Source organism: Pristiophorus japonicus, chromosome 11, assembly GCF_044704955.1.
Source record: "Pristiophorus japonicus isolate sPriJap1 chromosome 11, sPriJap1.hap1, whole genome shotgun sequence".
NCBI classification, from domain to species: Eukaryota; Metazoa; Chordata; class Chondrichthyes; family Pristiophoridae; genus Pristiophorus; species Pristiophorus japonicus.
Window position 1 is genome coordinate 1,675,032 of NC_091987.1, and position 25,072 is coordinate 1,700,103.

At 51.1% G+C, this 25,072-nt stretch overlaps 2 protein-coding genes across 2 annotated transcripts in view; both read left to right on the plus strand.

Annotated features, from left to right (window-relative positions):
* Nucleotides 1-8: 8 nt before the first annotated feature.
* On the plus strand, nt 9-19,120 carry LOC139276406 (serine-rich adhesin for platelets-like). The gene is made up of 18 exons (XM_070894359.1): nt 9-35; nt 86-2,876; nt 2,968-3,113; nt 3,467-4,824; nt 5,341-6,018; nt 6,916-7,565; nt 7,627-7,784; nt 8,753-9,662; nt 9,787-9,879; nt 10,729-11,030; nt 11,147-11,663; nt 12,139-12,260; nt 13,304-14,187; nt 14,581-15,884; nt 15,979-16,540; nt 16,597-17,516; nt 17,641-18,338; nt 18,434-19,120. Exons 1-18 carry the CDS (start codon nt 9-11, stop codon nt 19,118-19,120), a joined length of 12,807 nt encoding a protein of 4,268 aa, XP_070750460.1.
* A 605-nt stretch (nt 19,121-19,725) lies between these two features.
* LOC139276411 (complement component C1q receptor-like) overlaps nt 19,726-25,072 on the plus strand; it is a 36,631-nt gene continuing 31,284 nt past the window's right edge. The window contains exons 1-2 of the mRNA XM_070894368.1: nt 19,726-19,732; nt 22,923-23,180. Of these exons, the coding sequence (XP_070750469.1) occupies nt 19,726-19,732; nt 22,923-23,180 (265 nt within the window). The remainder of the gene's footprint in view (nt 19,733-22,922; nt 23,181-25,072) is intronic.

Sequence of the window (25,072 nt, forward strand, 5' to 3'; positions counted from 1 at the left end):
AAGGCACAATGACACTCGTAGCCACAATAACACCAGTAACCTCAATAATACATGCGGTGATAACCACACCAGCTGCTATAACCAGAGCAGCAGCCACAACCTCACCAGCACCCACAACAACACCAGCAGCCACAACCACACCAATAGGCACAACAGCACCAGTACCCATAACCACACCAGTAGCCACAACACCAGCAGTAACAACAACACCAGTAGCCACAACCACACCAATAGGCACAACACCAGTGCCCATAACCACACCAGCAGCCACAAGAACACCAGCAGCCACAACAACACCAGTAGTCACAACACCAGCAGCCACAACCACACCAATAGCCATAACAACACCAGCAGTCAAAACACCAGTGGCTACAACAACTGCAGTACCCACAACAACACCAGTACCCACAACACCAGCAGTCACAACCACACCAGTAGCCACAACAACACCAGCAGCCACAACAACACCAGTAGCCACAACCACACCAGTAGCCACAACCACACCAGTAGCCACAACAACACCAACAGCCACAACAACACCAGTAGCCACAACACCAGCAGCCACCCCCATACCAGTGGCCACAACAACACCAGCAAGCACAACCACACCGGCAGCTACAACACCAGTAGCTACAACAACACCATTAGCCACAACCACACCAGCAGCCACAACAACACCAGTAGCCTCAACAACACCAGCAGCCACAATGACAGGAGCAGTCACAACACCAGTAGCCACAACCACACCAATAGCCATAACACCAGCAGCAACAACCACATCAGCAGCAACAACCACACCAGCAGCTACAACAACACCAGCAGCCATAACAACACCAGCAGCCAAAACCACACCAGCAGCTACAACACCAGTAGCCACAACAACACCAATAGCCACAACAACACCAGTACCCAGAACCAAACCAGCAGCCAAAACAACAACAGTAGCCACAAACACACCAGCAGCCACAACCACTCCAGCAGCCACAAGCACACCAGTAGCCATAACAAAACCAGCAGCCACGACAACATCTGCAGCCACAATAACCCCAGCAGCCACAACCACACCAGCAGCAACACCAGTAGCCATAACAAAACCAGCAGCCACGACAACATCTGCAGCCACAATAACCCCAGCAGCCACAACCACACCAGCAGCAACACCAGTAGCCACAACAACACCAGCAGTCACAACAACACCTGTCGCCACAACCGCACCAATAGCCACAACAACACCAGTAACCATAACCATACCAGCAACCACAAGAACACCAGCAACCACAACAACACCGGCGGCCACAACCACACTGGCTGCCACAATAACACCAACAGCCACAACAGCACAAGAAGCTACAATGACAATCACAGCCACCATAACACCAGTAGCCTCAACAACACCAGCTGCCACAACAACACCAGCAACAACAACAAAACCAGCAGCCACAACACCACCTGTGCTAACAACCACATCAGAGGCTACAACAACACCAGTTGCCACAACAACTCCAGTAGCCTCAACAACACCAACAGCAGCCGCAACACCAGTAGCTACAACCACATCAGCTGCCATAATCACACCAGTTGCCACAACAACACCAGCAGCCACAACCACACCAGCAGCCACAACCACACCAGCAGCCACAACCACACCAGTAGCCACAACACCAGCAGCAACAACCACACCAGGAGCCACAACCACACCAGTACCCATAACCACACCAGCAGCCACAGGAACACCAACAGCCACAACACCAGCAGCCACAACAACACCAACAGCCACAAAAACACCAGTGGCCATAACAATACCAGCAGCCAAAACCACACCAGCACCCACAACAACACCAGTAGCCACAACCACACCAGCAGCCTCAACAACACCAGCAGCCACAACAACACCAGCAGCCACAACAACACCAGCAGCCACAATAACACCAGCAGCCACAACCACACCAATAGCCACAATAACACCAGCAGCCTCAACAACACCAGTAGCCACGACAACACCTGTGGTGACAAACATTCTGGCAGCCGCAACAACACCAGCAGCCACAACCACACTGGCAGCTACAACATCACCAGTAGCCAAAACAACACCAGCAACCACAACAGCACAAGAAGCTACAATGACACTCGCAGCCACAATAACACCAGTAGCCTCAACAACACATGCGTCGACAACCATACCATCTGGTACAACCACAGCAGCTACAACCTCACCACCAGTACCTATAACCACAACAGTAGCCACAACAACACCTGCGGCCACCACAACCACACGAGCAGCCACAACCACACCATTAGCCACAAGAACAGCAGCAGCCACAACAACACCAGTAGCCATAACAACACCAGCAACCACAACCACACCAGTAGCCGCAACTCCAGCAGCAACAACCAAACCAGTAGCCGCAACAACACCAGCAGTCACAAGAACACCAGTAGCCACAACAACACTAGCAGTCAGAACAACACCAGTAGTCACAACTATACCAATAGTCACAACAACATCAGCAACCACAACCACACCAGCAGCTACAAACACACCAGTAGCCACAACACCAGCAGCAACAACCACACCAGCAGCTACAACCACACCAGCAGCCACAACCACACCAGTAGCCACAACACCAGTAGCCACAACCATACCAGCAGTCACAACAACAACAGTCACCACAACCACACCAGTAGCCACAACACCAGCAGCAACAAGCACACCAGCAGCCGCAACCACACCAGCAGCCACAACCACACCAACAGCCACAACAACACCAGTAGCCAAAACAACACCAGCAACCACAACAACACCGGCAGCCAAAACACCACCAGCAACCACAATAGCACAAGAAGCTACAATGACACTCGCAGCCACAATAACACCAGTAGCCTCAACAACACATGCGGCGATAACCATACCATCTGGTACAACCACAGCAGCTACAACCTCACCACCAGTACCTATAACCACAACAGTAGCCACAACAACACCTGCGGCCACCACAACCACACGAGCAGCCACAACCACACCAGCAACCACAACCACACGAGCAGCCACAACAATACCAGCAACCACAACCACACCATTAGCCACAAGAACACCAGCAGCCACAATAACACCAGTAGGCACAACAACACCAGCAACCACAACCATACCAGTAGCCGCAACAATACCAGCAGTCACAAAAACACCAGTAGCCACAACAACACCAGTAGCCACAACCACACCTGTAGCTACAACAACACCAGCAGCCACAACCACACCAGTAGCCACAACCACACCAGTAGCCACAACAACACCAGCAGCTACAACAACACCAGTAGCCACAACCAGACCAGCAGCTACAACAACACCAGCAGCCACAACCACACCAGTAGCCACAACCACACCAGTAGCCACAACCACACCAGTAGCCACAACAACACCAGTAGCCACAACCACACCAATAGCCACAACAACACCAGCAGCCACAAGAACACCAGTAGCCACAATAACATCAGCCACAACAGCACCAGCAGTCACAACAATAACAATAGCCACAAACACATCACTAGCCATAACACCAGCAGCAACATCCACACCAGCAGCTGCAACCACACCAGCAGCCAGAAGAACACCAGCAGCCACAAACACACCAGTGGCCACAACCACACCAGTAGCCACAACCACACGAGCAGCCACAATCACACCACCAGCTACAAACACACCAGCAGCCAAAACCACACCAGCAGCTACAACACCAGTGGCCATAACAACACCAGTGACCACAGCTACACTGGCAGCTACAACAACACCAGTAGCCAAAACAAAACCAGCAACCACAACAACATCGGCAGCCAAAACAGCACAAGAAGCTACAATGACACTTGCAGCCACAATAACACCAGTAGCCTCAACAACACATGCGGCGATAACCACACCAGCTGCTACAGCCACAGCAGCAGCCACAATCTCACCACGAGCTACAATCTCACCAGCAGCCACAACAATACCAGTAGCCACAACAACACCAGTAGCCACAACAAAACTAAGAACCAGAACCACACCAGTAGCCACAACACCATCAGCAACAACCACACCAGCAGCTACAACCACACCAGCAGTCACAACCACATCAGTGGCCACAACCATACCAGCAGTTACAACTACACCAACAGCCACAACACCAGTAGCCACAACAACAGCCACAACAACACCAGCAGCCACAAACACATCAGTGGCCACAACCATACCAGCAGCTACAACTACACCAGCAGCCACAACCACACCAGCAGCCACAACAAAGCCAGTGGCCACAACCGTACAAGCAGCTACAACTACACTAGCAGCCACAACAACACCTGCGGCAATGACACTGGCAGCAACAAACACACCAATAGCCACAACACCAGTTCCCACAACCACACCAGTAGCCACGACAACTCCTGCAGTGACAACCACACCTGTAGTTGCAACACCACCAGAAACCACAACCACATCAGCAGCTACAACAACACCAGTAGCCAAAACAACACCAGCAACCACAAAAACACCGGCAGCCAAAACAACACCAGCAGCCACAACAGCACAAGAAGCTACAATGACACTCGCAGCTACAATAACACCAGTAGCCTCAACAACCACAATCACACTAGGAGCCACAAGCACAGCAGTAGCCACAACAATACCATTAGCCACAACAACACCAGTGGCAGCAACCACACCAGCAGCCACAACCATACCAGCAGCAACAACCACACCAGCGGCCACAACAACACCTGCGGCAACGACACCGGCAGCAACAAACACACAAGTAGCCACAAGAATACCAGTAGCCACAACGACACCAGCAGGCACAACCATACCACCAGCCACAACAACACCAGCAGCCATAACAACACCAGTACACACAGCAACTGCAGTTCCCACAACCACACCAGTAGCTAGGACAATTCCTGTGGTGACAACCACACCTGTAGCTACAACAACACCAACAGCCACAACCACACGAGCAGCCATAATCACATCACCAGCTACAAACACACCAGCAGCCACAATCAGACCAGTAGCCACAAGCACACCAATAGCCACAACCATACCTGCGGTAACGACACCAGCAGCAACAAACACACCAGTAGTTACAAGAACACCAGTAGCCACAACAACACCAGCAACCACAACAACACCAGCAACCACAACAACACCAGCAGCCATAACAACACCAGCAACCACAACAACACCAGCAACCACAACAACACCAGCAACCACAACAACACCAGCAGCCACAACAACACCAGCAGCCACAACCACATCAGCAGCCACAACCACACGAGCAACCACAACAACACCAGCAACCACAACAACACCAGCAGCCACAACAACACCAGCAGACGCAACAACACCAGCAGCCGCAACACCAGTAGCCACAACACCAGCAGTCACGACAACACGAGTAGCCACAACCACACCAATAGTCACAATATCACCAGTACCCATAACAACACTAACAACCACAAGAACACCAGTAGTCACAACAATACCAGTAGCCACAACAACACCAGCAACCACAACCACACCAGTAGCCACAACAACACCAGCAGCAACAACCATACTAGGAGCTACAACCACACCAGCAGGCACAACCACAATAGCAGCCACAACAACACCGGCAGCTACAATACCAGTAGCCACAGCAAAACCAGTAGCAACAACCACACCAGCAGCCAAAACAACACCAGCAGTCACAACCGCACCAGTAGCCACAACAACACCAGCAGCTACAACCACACTGGCAGCTATAACACCAGTAGCCACAACAACACCAGCAGCCACAACAACACCTGCGGTCGCCACAGCACCAGCAACCACAACCACACCAGTAGCCACAACACCAGCAGCAACAACCACACCAGCAGCCACAATTACACCAGTGGCCACAACCGCACCAGTAACCACAACAACAACAGTAGCCACAACCACACGAGCAGCCATAATCACACCACCAGCTACAAACACACCAGCAGCCACAATCAGACCAGTAGCCACAAGCACACCAATAGCCACAACCATACCTGCGGTAATGACACCAGCAGCAACAAACACACCAGTAGCTACAAGAACACCAGTAGCCACAACAACACCAGCAGCCACAACAACACCAGTACTCACAGCCACACCAGCAGCCACAACAACACCAGCAGCCACAACAACACCAGCAGCCATAACAACACCAGCAGCCATAACAACACCAGCAGCCATAACAACACCAGTAGCCACAACAACACCAACAGCCATAACAACACCAGCAACCACAAAAACACTGGCAGCCAAACTAACGCCAGCAGCCACAACAGCACAAGAAGCTACAATGACACTCGCAGCCACAATAACACCAGTAGCCTCAACAACACATGCGGCGACAACCACACCAGCTGGTCTAACCACATCAGCAGCCACAACCACACCAGGAGCCACAACCACACAGGCAACTGCAATACCAGTAGCCACAGCCACACCAGTAGCCAAAACAACACCAGTAGCCACAAAACCAGCAGCAACAACCACACCAGCAGCTACAACACCATTAGCCACAACAACACCAGCAGTTACAACAACACGAGTAGCCACAACCTCACCAGCATCCAAAAGAACACCATTAGCCACAACAACACCAGCAGTTACAACCACACCAGCAGCTACAACCACACCAGCAGCCACAACAACACCAGTAGCCACAACCACACCAGCAGTTACAACCATACCAGTGGCTACAACAACACCAGTAGCCACAACAACACCAGCAGTTACAACAACACGAGTAGCCACAACAACACCAGTAGCCACAACAACACCAGCAGTTACAACCACACCAGCAGCTACAACCACACCAGCAGCCACAACAACACCAGTAGCCACAACCACACCAGCAGTTACAACCACACCAGCAGCTACAACCACACCAGCAGCTACAACAACACCAGTAGCCACAACAACACCAGTAGCCACAACAACACCTGCGGCCACCACAACACCAGCAACTACAACCGCACCAGCAGCCACAACACCAGCAGCATCAACCACACCAGCAGCTACAACCTCATCAGCAGCCACAATAGCACCAGCAGCCTCAACAATACATGCGGCAACAACTACACCAGCTGCTACAACCACAGCAGCAGCCACAACCACATCAATATTCACAACAACAGCAGCACCCATAACCACACTAACAGGCACAAGAACACCAGCAGCCACAACAACACCAGTAGCCACAACACCAGCAGCAACAACTATACCAGGAGCTATAACCACACCAGCAGGCACAAGCACACCAGTAGCCACAACAACACCAGAAGATACAACGACACCAGCAGCCAAAACAACACCAGCAGTCACAACCACACCATTAGCCCCAACAACACCAGTACCCACAAGCACACCAGCAGCCACAACAACACCAACAGCTACAACACCAGAAGCCACGACAACACCAACAGCTACAACACCTGTGGCCACCACAGCACCAGCAGCTACAACCAAACCGGCAGCTACAACACCAGTAGCCACAACAACACCTGTAACCACAAGAACACCAGTAGCCACAACAACAACAACAGTAGCCACAACCACACACGCCGCTACAACCACACCGGCAGCAACAAACACACCAGTAGCCACAACAACACCAGCAGCCACAACAGCACCAGTACCCACCACAACACCAGTTCCCATAACCACACCAGTAGCCAGGACAATTCCTGCGGTGACAACCACACCAGTAGCCACAACAACACCAGCAGCTACAACAACACCAGTAGCCACAACCAGACCAGCAGCTACAACAACACCAGCAGCCACAACCACACCAGAAGCTACAACCACACCAGTAGCCACAACAACACCAGTAGCCACAACCACACCAGTAGCCACAACAACACCAGTAGCCACAACAACACCAGTAGCCACAACAACACCAGTAGCCACAACCACACCAGTAGCCACCACAATACCAGTAGCCACAACCACACCAGTAGCCACAACAACACCAGTAGCCACAACCACACCAGTAGCCACAACAATACCAGTAGCCACAACAACACCAGCAGCTACAACCACACCAGTAGCCACAACAACACCAGTAGCCACAACAACACCAGCAGCTACAACAACACCAGTAGCCACAACCACACCAGTAGCTACAACAACACCAGCAGCCACAACCACACCAGTAGCCACAACAATACCAGTAGCCACAACCACACCAGTAGCCACAACAACACCAGCAGCTACAACAACACCAGCAGCTACAACACCAGCAGCTACAACCACACCAGCAGCTACAACACCAGCAGCTACAACACCAGCAGCTACAACAACACCAGCAGCTACAACACCAGCAGCTACAACCACACCAACAGCTACAACACCAGCAGCTACAACAACACCAGCAGCTACAACACCAGCAGCTACAACCACACTAGCAGCTACAACACCAGCAGCTACAACCACACCAGCAGCTACAACACCAGCAGCTACAACCACACCAGCAGCTACAACACAAGTAGCCACAACAACACCAGCAGCTACAACACCAGTAGCCACAACAACACCAGCAGCCACAAGATCAGTAGCCACAACAACACCAGTAGCCACAAGAACACCAGCAGCCACAACCACACCAGTGGCCACAACCACACCAGTGGCCACAACCACACCAGTAGCCACAAGAACACCAGCAGCCACAACAACACCAGTAGCCACAACAACACCAGTAGCCACAAGAACATCAGTAGCCACAACAACACCAGCAGCCACAACAACACCAGTAGCCACAACAACACCAGTAGCCACAAGTACACCTGCAGCCACAACAATACTAGTAGCCACAATCACACCAGCGGCAATGACACCGGCAGCAACAAACACACCAGTAGCCATAACAACACCAGTAGCCACAACAACACCACTTCCCACAAACATATCGGTAGCCACGACAACTCCTGCGGTGACAACCACACCTGTAGCTACAACAACACAAACAGCCACAACCACACCAGTAGCTGCAACAACGCTGCCAGCCAAAACAACACCAGCTGCCACAACAACACGAGTAGCAACAACCACACCAATAGTCACAACACCAGTACCCATAACCACACCAGCATCCACAAGAACACCAGCAGCCACAACAAAACCAGCAGCCACAACAACACCAGCAACCACAACCATACCAGTGGCTACAACAACACCAGCAGCCACAACTACACCGGCAGCTACAACACCAGCAGCCACAACAACACCAGCAGTCACAACAACACCAGTAGCCACAACCACACCAGTAGCCACAACACCAGCAGCAACCACAACCACACCAGTAGCCATAACACCAGCAGCAACAACCACACCAGCAGCTACAATCTCGCCAGCAGCCAGAAGAACACCAGCAGCCACAAACACAACAGTGGCCACAACCACACGAGCAACCACAATCACACCAGTAGCCACAATTACACTACCACCTACAAACACACCAGCAGCCACAACCACACCAGCAGCCACAAGGACACCAGCAGCCACAACAACACCAGCAGCCACAACAACACTTGCGGCCACCACAATACCAGCAACCACAACCGCAATAGTTGCCATAACACCAGCAGCCACAACCACATCAGCAGCCACAACAACACCAGTAGCCACATCCACACCAGCAGCCACAAGCACACCAGTAGCCACAACAACACCAGTAGCCACAACACCAGTAGCCACAAGGACACCAGCAGCCACAACCACACCAGTAGCCACAACCGCACTAGTTGCCACAACACCAGCAGCCGCAACAACATCAGTAGCCACAACACCAGTAGCCACAACCACATCAGCAGCCACAACCACACCAGTAGCCACAAGCACACCAGTAGCCACAACAACACCAGTAGCCACAACACCAGTAGCCACAACCACACCAGCAGCCACAACCACACCAGTAGCCACAAGCACACCAGTAGCCACAACAACACCAGCAGTCACAACAACATCAGTAGCCATAACACCAGCAGCCACAACCACATCAGCAGCCACAACAACACCAGTAGCCACATCCACACCAGCAGCCACAAGCACACCAGTAGCCACAACAACACCAGTAGCCACAACACCAGTAGCCACAACAACACCAGCAGCTACAACAACACCAGCAGCTACAACACCAGCAGCTACAACCACACCAGCAGCTACAACACCAGCAGTTACAACACCAGCAGCTACAACAACACCAGCAGCTACAACACCAGCAGCTACAACCACACCAGCAGCTACAACACCAGCAGCTACAACAACACCAGCAGCTACAACACCAGCAGCTACAACCACACCAGCAGCTACAACACCAGCAGCTACAACCACACCAGCAGCTACAACACCAGCAGCTACAACCACACCAGCAGCTACAACACAAGTAGCCACAACAACACCAGCAGCTACAACACCAGTAGCCACAACAACACCAGCAGCCACAAGATCAGTAGCCACAACAACACCAGTAGCCACAAGAACACCAGCAGCCACAACCACACCAGTGGCCACAACCACACCAGTGGCCACAACCACACCAGTAGCCACAAGAACACCAGCAGCCACAACAACACCAGTAGCCACAACAACACCAGTAGCCACAAGAACACCAGTAGCCACAACAACACCAGCAGCCACAACAACACCAGTAGCCACAAGTACACCTGCAGCCACAACCACACCAGTAGCCACAACAACACCAGTAGCCACAAGAACACCAGTAGCCACAACAACACCAGTAGCCACAACAACACCAGTAGCCACAAGAACACCAGTAGCCACAACAACACCAGCAGCCACAACAATACTAGTAGCCACAATCACACCAGCGGCAATGACACCGGCAGCAACAAACACACCAGTAGCCATAACAACACCAGTAGCCACAACAACACCACTTCCCACAAACATATCGGTAGCCACGACAACTCCTGCGGTGACAACCACACCTGTAGCTACAACAACACAAACAGCCACAACCACACCAGTAGCTGCAACAACGCTGCCAGCCAAAACAACACCAGCTGCCACAACAACACGAGTAGCAACAACCACACCAATAGTCACAACACCAGTACCCATAACCACACCAGCATCCACAAGAACACCAGCAGCCACAACAAAACCAGCAGCCACAACAACACCAGCAACCACAACCATACCAGTGGCTACAACAACACCAGCAGCCACAACTACACCGGCAGCTACAACACCAGCAGCCACAACAACACCAGCAGTCACAACAACACCAGTAGCCACAACCACACCAGTAGCCACAACACCAGCAGCAACCACAACCACACCAGTAGCCATAACACCAGCAGCAACAACCACACCAGCAGCTACAATCTCGCCAGCAGCCAGAAGAACACCAGCAGCCACAAACACAACAGTGGCCACAACCACACGAGCAACCACAATCACACCAGTAGCCACAATTACACTACCACCTACAAACACACCAGCAGCCACAACCACACCAGCAGCCACAAGGACACTAGCAGCCACAACAACACCAGTAGCCACAACCGCACTAGTTGCCACAACACCAGCAGCCGCAACAACATCAGTAGCCATAACACCAGCAGCCACAACAACACCAGCAGCCACAACAACACCAGTAGCCACATCCACACCAGCAGCCACAACCAGACCAGCAGCTACAACAACACCAGCAGCCACAACCACACCAGTAGCCACAACCACACCAGCAGCCACAACCACACCAGTAGCCACAAGCACACCAGTAGCCACAACAACACCAGTAGCCACAACACCAGTAGCCACAACCACACCAGCAGCCACAACCACACCAGTAGCCACAAGCACACCAGTAGCCACAACAACACCAGCAGTCACAACAACATCAGTAGCCATAACACCAGCAGCCACAACCACATCAGCAGCCACAACAACACCAGTAGCCACATCCACACCAGCAGCCACAAGCACACCAGTAGCCACAACAACACCAGTAGCCACAACACCAGTAGCCACAACCACACCAGCAGCCACAACCACACCAGTAGCCACAAGCACACCAGTAGCCACAACAACACCAGTAGCCATAACACCAGCAGCCACAACCACATCAGCAGCCACAACAACACCAGTAGCCACATCCACACCAGCAGCCACAACCACACCAGTAGCCACAACAACAGCAGTAGCCACAACACCAGTAGCCACAACAACACCAGCAGCTACAACAACACCAGTAGCCACAACCAGACCAGCAGCTACAACAACACCAGCAGCCACAACCACACCAGTAGCCACAACCACACCAGTAGCCACAACCACACCAGTAGCCACAACAACACCAGTAGCCACAACCACACCAGTAGCCACAACAACACCAGTAGCCACAACAACACCAGCAGCTACAACAACACCAGTAGCCACAACAACACCAGTAGCCACAACCACACCAGTAGCCACAACCACACCAGTAGCCACAACAACACCAGTAGCCACAACAACACCAGTAGCCACAACAACACCAGTAGCCACAACAACACCAGCAGCTACAACCACAACAGTAGCCACAACAACACCAGTAGCCACAACAACACCAGCAGCTACAACAACACCAGCAGCCACAACCACACCAGTAGCCACAACCACACCAGTAGCCACAACCATACCAGTAGCCACAACAACACCAGTAGCCACAACCACACCAGTAGCCACAACAATACCAGTAGCCACAACAACACCAGCAGCTACAACAACACCAGCAGCTACAACACCAGCAGCTACAACCACACCAGCAGCTACAACACCAGCAGCTACAACACCAGCAGTTACAACAACACCAGCAGCTACAACACCAGCAGCTACAACCACACCAGCAGCTACAACACCAGCAGCTACAACCACACCAGCAGCTACAACACCAGCAGCTACAACCACACCAGCAGCTACAACACCAGCAGCTACAACCACACCAGCAGCTACAACACCAGCAGCTACAACCACACCAGCAGCTACAACAACACCAGCAGCTACAACACCAGTAGCCACAACAACACCAGCAGCCACAACAACATCAGTAGCCACAACAACACCAGCAGCCACAAGATCAGTAGCCACAACAACACCAGTAGCCACAAGAACACCAGCAGCCACAACCACACCAGTGGCCACAACCACACCAGTGGCCACAACCACACCAGTAGCCACAAGAACACCAGCAGCCACAATAACACCAGCAGCCACAACAACACCAGTAGCCACAACAACACCAGTAGCCACAAGAACACCAGTAGCCACAAGTACACCTGCAGCCACAACAATACTAGTAGCCACAATCACACCAGCGGCAATGACACCGGCAGCAACAAACACACCAGTAGCCATAACAACACCAGTAGCCACAACAACACCACTTCCCACAAACATATCGGTAGCCACGACAACTCCTGCGGTGACAACCACACCTGTAGCTACAACAACACAAACAGCCACAACCACACCAGTAGCTGCAACAACGCTGCCAGCCAAAACAACACCAGCTGCCACAACAACACGAGTAGCAACAACCACACCAATAGTCACAACACCAGTACCCATAACCACACCAGCATCCACAAGAACACCAGCAGCCACAACAAAACCAGCAGCCACAACAACACCAGCAACCACAACCATACCAGTGGCTACAACAACACCAGCAGCCACAACTACACCGGCAGCTACAACACCAGCAGCCACAACAACACCAGCAGTCACAACAACACCAGTAGCCACAACCACACCAGTAGCCACAACACCAGCAGCAACCACAACCACACCAGTAGCCATAACACCAGCAGCAACAACCACACCAGCAGCTACAATCTCGCCAGCAGCCAGAAGAACACCAGCAGCCACAAACACAACAGTGGCCACAACCACACGAGCAACCACAATCACACCAGTAGCCACAATTACACTACCACCTACAAACACACCAGCAGCCACAACCACACCAGCAGCCACAAGGACACCAGCAGCCACAACAACACCAGCAGCCACAACAACACTTGCGGCCACCACAATACCAGCAACCACAACCGCACTAGTTGCCATAACACCAGCAGCCACAACCACATCAGCAGCCACAACAACACCAGTAGCCACATCCACACCAGCAGCCACAAGCACACCAGTAGCCACAACAACACCAGTAGCCACAACACCAGTAGCCACAACCACACCAGCAGCCACAACCACACCAGTAGCCACAAGCACACCAGTAGCCACAACAACACCAGCAGTCACAACAACATCAGTAGCCATAACACCAGCAGCCACAACCACATCAGCAGCCACAACAACACCAGTAGCCACATCCACACCAGCAGCCACAAGCACACCAGTAGCCACAACAACACCAGTAGCCACAACACCAGTAGCCACAACCACACCAGCAGCCACAACCACACCAGTAGCCACAAGCACACCAGTAGCCACAACAACACCAGTAGCCACAACACCAGTAGCCACAACCACACCAGCAGCCACAACCACACCAGTGGCCACAACCACACCAGTAGCCACAACAACACCAGCAGCCACAACCACACCAGAAACTGCAACCACACCAGTAGCCACAACAACAGTAGCCACAACTACACCAGTAGCCACAATCACACCAGTAGCCACAACAACACCAGTAGCCACAACACCAGTAGCCACAACCACACCAGCAACTGCAACCATACCAGCAGCTACAACCACACCAGCAGCCACAACAACACCTGCGGCAATTACACCGGCAGCAACAAACACACCAGTAGCCACAAGAATACCAGTATCCACAACGACACCAGCAGCCACAACAACACCAGCAGCCACAACAACACCAGTTCCCACAACCACATCAGTAGCCACGACAACTCCTGCGGTGACAGCCACACCTGTAGCTACAACAACACCAGCAGCCACAACCACACCAGCAGCTACAAATTTACCAGTAGCCATAACCACCCCAGCAGCTACAACCACACTAGTAGCCACAACCACCCCACTAGCTACAACAACACCAGCAGCCACGACAACACCAGAAGCTACAACAACACCAGCAGCCACAACAACTGCAGTAGACACAACCATCCCAGCTGCCACAACCATACCAGCTGCCAGATCCACACCAGTAGCCAAAACCACACCAGTAGCTACAACCACACTGGCAGCTACAACACCAGTAGCCACAACCACACCAGTAGCCACGACAAGACCTGCGGTGACAACCATACCAGTAGCCACAAGAAGACCAGCAGCCACAATCACAGCAATTGGTACCACACTGGCAGTTACAACACCAGTAGCCACAACCACACGAGTGGCTACAACAACACCAGCAGCAACAACCACACCAGCAGCTACAACCACACCAGCAGCCACAATACCAGCAGCCACAAGCACACCAGCAGCCACAACAACACCAGTAGCCACAACAACACCTGTATCTACAACACCAGCAGCAACCACAACCACACCAGTAGCCATAACACCAGCAGCAACAACCACACCAGTAACTACAACCACACCAGCAGCCAGAAGAACACCAGCAGCCACAAACACAACAGTAGCCACAAGCACACCAGTAGCCACAACAACAGTAGCCACAACCACACCAGCAGCTACAACCCCACCAGCTGCCAGATCCACACCAGTAGCTACAACCACACCAGTAGCCATGACAACACATGCGGCGACAACCACACCAACTGCTACATCCACATCAGCAGCCACAACCACACCAGTAGCCACTATCACACAAGCAGCCATAACAAAACCAACAGCCACAACAACGAAGGTGGCGACAAGCACACCAGCAGCCACAAGAAGACCAGCAAGCACAACAACACCAATGGCCACAATCACACTGACAGCTACAACAACACCAGCAGTCACAACAACACAAGTAGCAACAACCACACCAATAGTCACAACACCAGTACCCATAACCGCACCAGCATCCACAACCACACCAGCAGCCACAACAACCCCAGCAACCACAACCACACCAGTAGCTACAACTACACCAGCCGGCACAACCACACCAGTAGCCACAACAACACCAGTAGCTACAACAACACCAGTAGCCACAACAACACCAGTAGCTACAACAATACCAGTAGCCACAACCACACCAGTAGCTAAAACCACACCAGCAGCCACAACAACACCAGTAGCCGTATCCACACCAATAGCCACAACAACACCAGTACCGACAACAACACCAGCAGCTACAAAGTTACCAGTAGCCACAACCATCCCAGCAGCTAAAACCACACAAGTAGCCACAACCACCCCACTAGCCACAACAACACTACTAGACACAACCACACCAGATGCTACTACCACACGGGCAGCTACAACACCAGCAGCCATGACAACACCAGCAGCCACAACAACACCAGCAGCGACAACAACACCAGCAGCCACTTCAACACCAGAAGCTACAACAACACCAGCAGCCACAACACCAGCAGCTAAAAGAACACTGCCAGCCACAAACACAGCAGCAGCTACAATCACTCCAGCTGCCACAACCACACCAGCGGCAACAACCCCACCAGCTGCCAGTACCACACCAGTAGCCACAACCACATCAGTAGCTACAACCACACCAGCAGCTACAACACCAGCAGCAACAACAATACCAGTAAATACCACACCAGTAGCCACAACCACACCAGTAGCCACGACAACACCAGCGGTGGCAACCACACCAATAGCCACAACCACACATATTGCCACGACAACAAATGCGGTGGCAACCACACCAATAGCCACAACCACATCAGCAGCTACAACCACATCAGCAGACACGGCAGCACCAGTAGTCACAATCACACAAGGAGCCATAACAAAACCAGCAGCCACAACAACGAAGGTAGCGACAACCACACCAGCAGCCACAAGAACACCAGCAAGCACAACAACATTAGCAGCCACAAGCACACCAGAAGCCAGAACACCAGTACTCACAACAACACCACCAGCCATAGCACCAGTAGCCACAACCACACCAGCAGCCACAACAATACCAGGCGCCACAACAACTCCAGTAGCCAGAAGCACACCAGCAGCCACAACAACACCAGCTGCCACTTCCAGCACAGGAGCGACAACAACACCAGCAGGCAGAACAACACCAGTACAAACAACTACAGAAACAGCCACAACCACACCAGCAGCCACAACAATCCCAGCAGCTACAACAACACCTGCGGCGACATCCACATCCGCGGCCCCAACCACAACATTCACAATCATACCGGCAGCGACAACCACACCACAAACCACAATCACACCAGCAGCCACAACCACATCAGTAACCACAACATCATCAGTAGTAACAACCACACGAGCAGCCACAACCACAATAGTAGCTACAACCACACCAACAGCTACAACAACACCAGTAGCCACAATAACACCAGCAGCCACAACAACACCAGTAGCTACAACCACAAAAGTAGCTAGAACCACAACGGCAGCATCAACAGCACCAGCAGCCACAACCACACCAGCAGCCACAACCACACCAGAAGCCACAACAACACCAGTAGCCGCACCAGAAGCCACGGTAACACCAACAGCTACAACAACACCTGCGGCGACAACCATACCAGTAGCCACCACCACACCAGCAGCCACAACCACAACAGTACAAACAAAAACAGTAGTAACCACAACACCAGCAGCCACAAGCACACCAGCAGCTTCAACTATACCAGCAGCGACAACCCCACCAGCAGCCAGAACAGCATCGGCAGCGACAACCACACCAGTACCCACAACAACACCAGTAGCAACACCAGAAGCCACGGCAACACCAGTAGCAACAACCACAACAGTAGCCAATACCACACAGGCAGCCACAACAGCACTAGCAGCCACAACCACACCAGCGGCGACAACTGCACCAATAACTACAACCACTCCAGCAGCCACTACAACACCAGCAGTTACAACATCACCAGCAGCTACGCTTGCGGTGACAACCACATCCGCGGCCACAACTACAGCAGTCACAACTACACCAGCAGCTACAATCACACCACAAGCCACAACCACACCGGCAGCCACATTCACATCAGTAGCCACAGCATCACCAGTCGTTACAACCACACCAGAAGCCACAGCAACACCAGCAGCTACAACTAAACCTGCGGTGACAACCATACCAGTAGCCACAACCACACAAGCAGCCACAATTACACCAGTAGCCACCACCACACCAGCAACCACAACCACACCACTAGCCACAACAACACCAGCAACCAGAACTACACCAGTACAAACAACAACACTAGTAGCCACAACACCAGCAGCCACAACAACACCAACAGCTGCAACCACATCAGTAACCACAACAACTCCAGTAGTCAGAAGCACACCAGCAGCGACAACCATACCAGCAGCCACAACAACACCTGTGGTGACAACCACATTCGCGGCCCCAACCACAGCAGCCACAATCACACCAGCTGCCACAACCACACCAATCGCCACAACAACACCAACAGCCACATCCACACCAGGAGCTTCAACTGCACCAGCAGCCACAACAACACCGGCAGTGGTAACCACACCAGTAACCACATCAACACAAACAACCACAACAAAACTGGAAGCAACAACAACACCAGCAGTCACAACACCAGTAACCACAACAACACCAGCAGTCACAACAACACCAGTACCCACAACACCAGTAGCCACAACCACAACGGTAACCACAAAAACACCAGTAGCCACAACCACAACAGTAGCTACAACCACACTGGCAGCCAAAGCAACACCAGCAGCCACAACAAAACCAGCAGCCACAACCACACCATCAGCCGCATCCACATCAGTGGCCACAACAAAACCAGTACCGATAACCGCACCAGCAGCCACAACAATAACTACAGCCATAATCACACCATCGGCCACATCCACACCAGCAGCAACAACCACACCAGAAATTACAACCCTAACTATCACACCAACTACAACTACCCCAAGTATGATACCTACCACCATGATCACTACCACCACCACCACTGCTCCCACTCCTGTATTCTGTGGTAAGTAACTTTAATGCCTGCTGTAACAAATGCATTCTACAAATAATCTCAATTAATCGCAAAGCAAACAATGTTTGATGATGAATTTGTTTATTTGCTTTATAACTTTCCTGTTAACTTAGATCTTGTGATCATTGTCATGTATTCAACTGTCATTGTAATCCATGTATAATCTGACCTAAGTTGTACACTGTGAGAACACTGACCACTAGGTGGTGAACTTGTGGGAGACACTCCTAACCTGGACTTGCAGGTATAAAAGGGGAAGCTTCACCCACCTTCTGCACATCAGTGCTGGCTAATAAAGGTTGCTGGTCACAGAGTGACCTTCTCTCTAGTATGGGCCTCATGTGCATTTGTACTGTATAGTAAAGACATATTATTGGTGATGAGGATGGGATCTATTGGCCAACAGGAGATGTGATAAGCAGCTTTGTAGGGAACCCCCTTGGATTCTGAGCATCCCATTTGATTATCTGCACTGCTCATTCCGCCTGGCCGTTTGAGGCTGACTTGAACGGTGCCGTTCTGACATGGTTGATACCATTTCCTGCCATGAAGTCCTGGAATTCAGTGCTTGTAAAGCTCAGACCATTGTCGCTGACTAAGATGTCCAGTAGACCGTGGGCGGCGAACATTGCCGTTAGACTTTCCACCGTGGCTGAGGATGAGCTTGAATTGAGAATGTCACACTCGATACATTTGGAGTAGGCGTCTACTACAACCAAAAACATTTATCCCATGAAAGGACCTGCGTAGTTCTCATGGATGCGTGACCATGGCTTGGCGGGCCATAGCCAGGGGCTAAGGGGGGCTTCACTGGGCATTTCCCAGCTGGGCACATGTGTTGCACCTGCGAACACAAAGTTCCAGGTCTGCATCTATCCCTGGACCAAACGTGTGACCTGGCAATTGCCTTCATCATGACAATGCCCAGGTGCTCATTGTGGAGTTCTCGGATGAACGCCTCTCTGCCCATCTGGGGCATGACTATTCGGTTTCCCCATAGTAGGCAATCGGCCTGAATCGAGAGTTCATCCTTGCGTCTGTATAATGGTTTAAATTCCTCAGGGCATGCCCCTTACATGGCTGCCCAGTCCCCATTCAGGACACAGTTCTTGACTAAAGACAGTAGCGGGTCTCTATTTGTCCAGACTTTAATCTGACGGGCTGTCACGGGTGAGCCTTCGCTTTCGAAAGCTTCAACAGCCATGACCATCTCAGCAGCATGCTCGGTTGCCCCCTCGGTGGTGGCTAGTGGGAGCCTGCTGAGTGCATCGGCGCAGTTTTCAGTGCCCGGTCTGTGCCGAATTGTATAGTCATAGGCGGCTAACGTAAGTGCCCACCTCTGTATGCGGGCTGACGCATTTGCATTTATGGCCTTGTTGTCGGCCAAAGGGGACGTTAGGGGTTTGTGATCTGTCTCCAGCTCAAATTTCCTGCCAAACAGGTACTGGTTTTTCAAGACGACATCCTCATCACGGGTCGCGATACTGAAGAACACCTCCACAACCTGGAGGAGGTGCTACGCAGACTGGACCGGGTAGGGCTGCGACTGAAAAAGGCGAAGTGCATCTTCTTAGCTCCAGAGGTAGAATTCCTGGGGAGGAGGGTAGCAGCAGACGGGATCAGACCTACTGCGTCCAAGACGGAAGTGATCCAGAGAGCACCCAGACCCCGTAACATGACGGAGCTGCGTTCGTTCCTGGAGCTCCTGAACTATTTGTGGAAGACTTGCTTTCACTCTAAAAGTGAGTTCTCAGGTGACTGTACAGTCCAATATGGTCATTACAGTCTCTGTCAGAAGTGGGACAGTCAGTCGTTGAATGAGAGGGTGTGTGTGGAGTCTGGTTTGCCGCACGTTCCTTCCGCTGTCTGCGCTTGTTTTCTGCATGCTCTCGGCGACGAGACTCGAGGTGCTCAGCGCCCTCCCAGATGCCCTTCCTTCATTTAGGGCGGTCTTGAGCCAGGGATTCCCAGGTGCCGGTAAGGATGTTGCACTTTATCAAGGAGGCTTTGAGGGTGTCCTTGAAATGTTCCCTCTGCCCACCTGGGGCTCGCTTGCCGTGTAGAGCTCCGACTAGAACACTTGCTTTGGGAGTCTCGTGTCGGGCATGCAGATGATATAATCGAATTACACGCGGACGACACTTGCATCTGTGCACATTCAGAGGGTGAACTCCAAGCCTTACACTAAACATCCATATGACAAAGATCCTCCACCATCCTGACCCCGCCACACAGCACTGCCCCGGTCATCAAAATCCATGGCGCGTCCTTGGACACCGTGGACCATTTTCCATACCTCGGGCGCCGAGTATCAGCAAGGGTAGACATCAACGTCGAGGTCCAACACCACCTCCAATGCGCCAGCGCAGTCTTCAGTCACTTGAGGAAGAGAGTGTTCGAAGACCAGGACCTCAAATCTGGCACCAAGCTTATGGTCTACAGGGCTGCAGTGATATCCGCCCTCCTATCTTGTGATGCCATTAACTGAATGACAGGTCTATATTCGAAGGTAGATCCTCAGAGGAAACCATGAGAATCTGTTCAGGTTTTACTTGCTACCTGAATCCCAAGGTTGAAATAGTGCCTTAGGTTCACTCACAGATAACTGATAATTCTTTTAATTTGTGCCTGGGATGTGGGTGTCCCTGGCAAGGCCAGCATTTATTTCCCATCACTAATTGCCCTCGAGAAGTGGTGGTGAGCCGCCTTCTTGAACCGCTGCAGTCCACGTGATGAAGGTTCTCCCACAGTGCTGTTAGGGAAGGAGTTGGGGAGGGTGAAAGAAATCTCACCTTATAACACCCACCTGCTGATCCATTTCAGTATCACCCTTGGAGGTTCGGGAACGCCTGCTTTCTCTGTCACGATTAGCGCCAGGTGCTAAGGCATGTGAACCCACTGAAGTTTGTGACTGCGTCGCTAATGGATTGTTGCACAATCAATTACATCACCAAATAGATCGCGCTACAGTGTACAGTGCTAACTGTCAGCGCTGCCAGTAAACCTCCATTAAAGTTCCCGGGAGGCGTTGACAGCACGGCGCTCTGGCAGTAAGTGTTTAGCGGCCTGTTAGCGTCCCAGGTGGCACTGTTCCAGTGAAATCTTTGCTCATGGAGCTGAGCCGAGTGGATGTAGTTATAACACAAATCAGCCATGATCTCATTGAATGGCGGAACAGGCTCGAGGGGCTGAATGGCCTCCCCCTGTTCCTATGTACAGCAGCAGAGCAGCAGCAGCTCTGAGGAAATTTCCGGCCAAAGTGTCAGCTGTTCATAAAAATGCATCCGAGATGACTAAAGGAAATATGGTTGTGGGTTCATTCCTTGACTTCAGAACCCAAGCATAACCTCGGTTAACCCTCTCTCCCTCAGCCCCTCCTGTACTGGAGGAGTTCTGCATTGTCATAGGTGCTGTCCTTCGGATGAGATGTTAAAGTGGGGGCCCGTCTGCTTGTTCAAGTGGGCATTAAACAATCCGCATGGCACTATTCATAGAAGATGCTGGAGTTCTCCTGGTGCACAGGTCATTATTTCCTCCTTAATCAACACCACCAAAAATATGGATTCATTGCCCATTATGTTCGTGGAATCTTTCTGTGCACAAAATGGCTGCCAGCCACATTTGCTTCCAGAGCAACATTTGCTTCCATAGCAACAGACACTAACACTCAAAAGTAATGTGAAGCAAGTTAGATGTTTCTTCAGGATATGTTAAGGGACTGAATAAATGCAAATCTCTCTTTTAAAGTAAGAAATCAACAGATGCTCACTATTAAACATTATGTTTTTCTTTTTCAGTACCAATAAGGTTCATTCGTATGAAATTTCTTCGAGTGAAAAGTGAAGAAATTTCAGTTTCCTGGGACACTAACAATGCAATCACCCAGGCTCGTTACAAAGTCACTTTATTCAGGGCTGGTTTTAAAGTAACCACGATTAGAACTAATATGAAAAATGCAGTATTCAATCAACTAATACCTGACAATGAATATCGAGTTTTTGTATTGGTGGTAACTTGCAATAAACAACAGTCGATACAAAGGATAATCAGGACACGTAAGTATTTAGAGATTGTACTTGAATAACGAAACGTGAGTATTGTTCCTGGTTTGTCCCTGTCAAACATCAGTGACTGTGCAAAAAAGAGGACTTGCCACTGATTATTCCAGCATTTCCTGTTCCTTCTCTATATTTTGATTTTACTGTAGTCTGTGCCTCTTTTCCTCTATGGACCATTCTACACACTCCCCCTCCCCCTTGCAGCCTCACTGTTGGAAATCAATGCTTATTGGACCATTCCTTAGTCTAGCATTCCTTCTGAAGATTTCAAAAGTGTGGAGTTTCCATATTTATCTCAGTTCTCCCTTCATTCTGCAGCTTCCAAGCTTTCAAATCCCAGGTTGAGTAACATCAACTTGTTATTGCAAAAAGCAGGAAATCTGAAATGAAAACAGAAATTGCTGGAAATACTCAGCAGGTCAGGCAGTATATGTGAAGAGAGAAACAGTGTTAATGTTTGAGGTCGATGACATCAGATCAGCCATGACCTTATTGAATTGAGGAGCAGGCTCGAGGAGCGAAATGGCCTACTCCTGCACCTATTTCTTATGTTATGTTCTTATGTACCTGCTGAGTTTTCCCAGCATTTTCTGTTCATCTGCCTCATCTTCTCTTCTACTTTTTTCAACATTGCTGATGTTCTACAGTAGAAGGCTTGATCTTCCACCTGTCATTTAAAAAATAGATCTCTCGCCTTCATCTGCACTTGCTTACGAGTTTTGAGAAGTGATTAAGGCCATTTGCTGTTTGGTGGGATGATATCACATTATACTGTCGTTGATGAACAACTGACATTAGTTTTGCATTAATTATGGAAACGTTTGTTGCAAAAAAAAAGAATGTCAAGCTGAATGTGAAGTTAGTATTACTGCCCACAATATACAACCTCCTTTGCCAGAGATGCTTTGCCACATTTTGGTTGCTTTGATTGTGTAATACCTGAGGGTGGAGGAGGGTCTACTCTGGTGCTGCAAGTATGGTGGAGCATTTTAGGCTTCCCCATGCTTCACAGGATGGAATTGAGGATGGGCGATGGGACGCCGTCCAGTAGACCATTGGAACAGTTGCGTCTGGAGGTGACAAAGGCAACACAAGGGATTTGGCAATAGATGGTCTGAGGTAGAGGCAGAGATGGGCGATATGGAGATAGAATGGGCAGTATTTGTGATGGTGAGGATAGGGTATAGAAGCTCAAAATAGCATCAAATCACTTCAATCTGAGATGGTAGCCGGGGAGAGGGATGGAATCGGAGGCATAGGTACAGATGCTGTGGAAGGGCCGAAGGCATTGGATCTTAATGTTTAACTGGGGAAAATTGCAGCTCAGCCAGCTCAGACAAGCAGACTGATAACCCAGAGGCAGTGGAGGGGGTAGAGAGATGGTCAGTGTAGATGTGGAAGCTGATTGCATGTCTGCAGATGGTGTTATCATGGGGAGCATCTAGATGATGAAGAGGAGGGGCCAAGGATAAATCCTCAGGGGACTCCAAATGTATTAGTGTGGGGGCGGGAATAGAAGCCATTGCTGCGGATGGACTGGCTATGGTCAAATAGTTAAGAGTCAAACTAAGAGAAGGCAGTCCCACTGAGCAGATACAGCAGAGCAGAGGCGCGGAGGAGAATATTGTGGTCAACCATGTCAAAGGTTGCAGAGCAGTTGAGCAGGACAGGGTGGGATAATGCACAGTGGTCACATTACTAGAGGATGTTATTTGTGACTTTGATTGGGGATATTTTTGTGTTGTTGTCGAGATTAGAGTCAGAGTAAAGTAATTGATCCCTCTAGAATTCCGGCCTGCCCAAAGTTCTCCTTTGAATTCTGTTGAGAGGAGCATGGATGGACCTTCCTCGCACACCCCACCACCACATGTACAGGAAGTATGTATGAG

What these genes read in the sequence shown, in the direction of transcription:
- LOC139276406 (XM_070894359.1), top strand. Translation starts at nt 9, where the DNA reads ATGACACTCGTAGCCACAATAACACCA. An exon ending in CAGCAGCCACAACAACACCA is followed by an intron (nt 11,664 to 12,138) that starts GTAGCCACATCC and finishes CAACCACATCAG; the next exon opens with CAGCCACAACAACACCAGTA. An exon ending in CAGTAGCTACAACCACAAAA is followed by an intron (nt 17,517 to 17,640) that starts GTAGCTAGAACC and finishes TAACACCAACAG; the next exon opens with CTACAACAACACCTGCGGCG.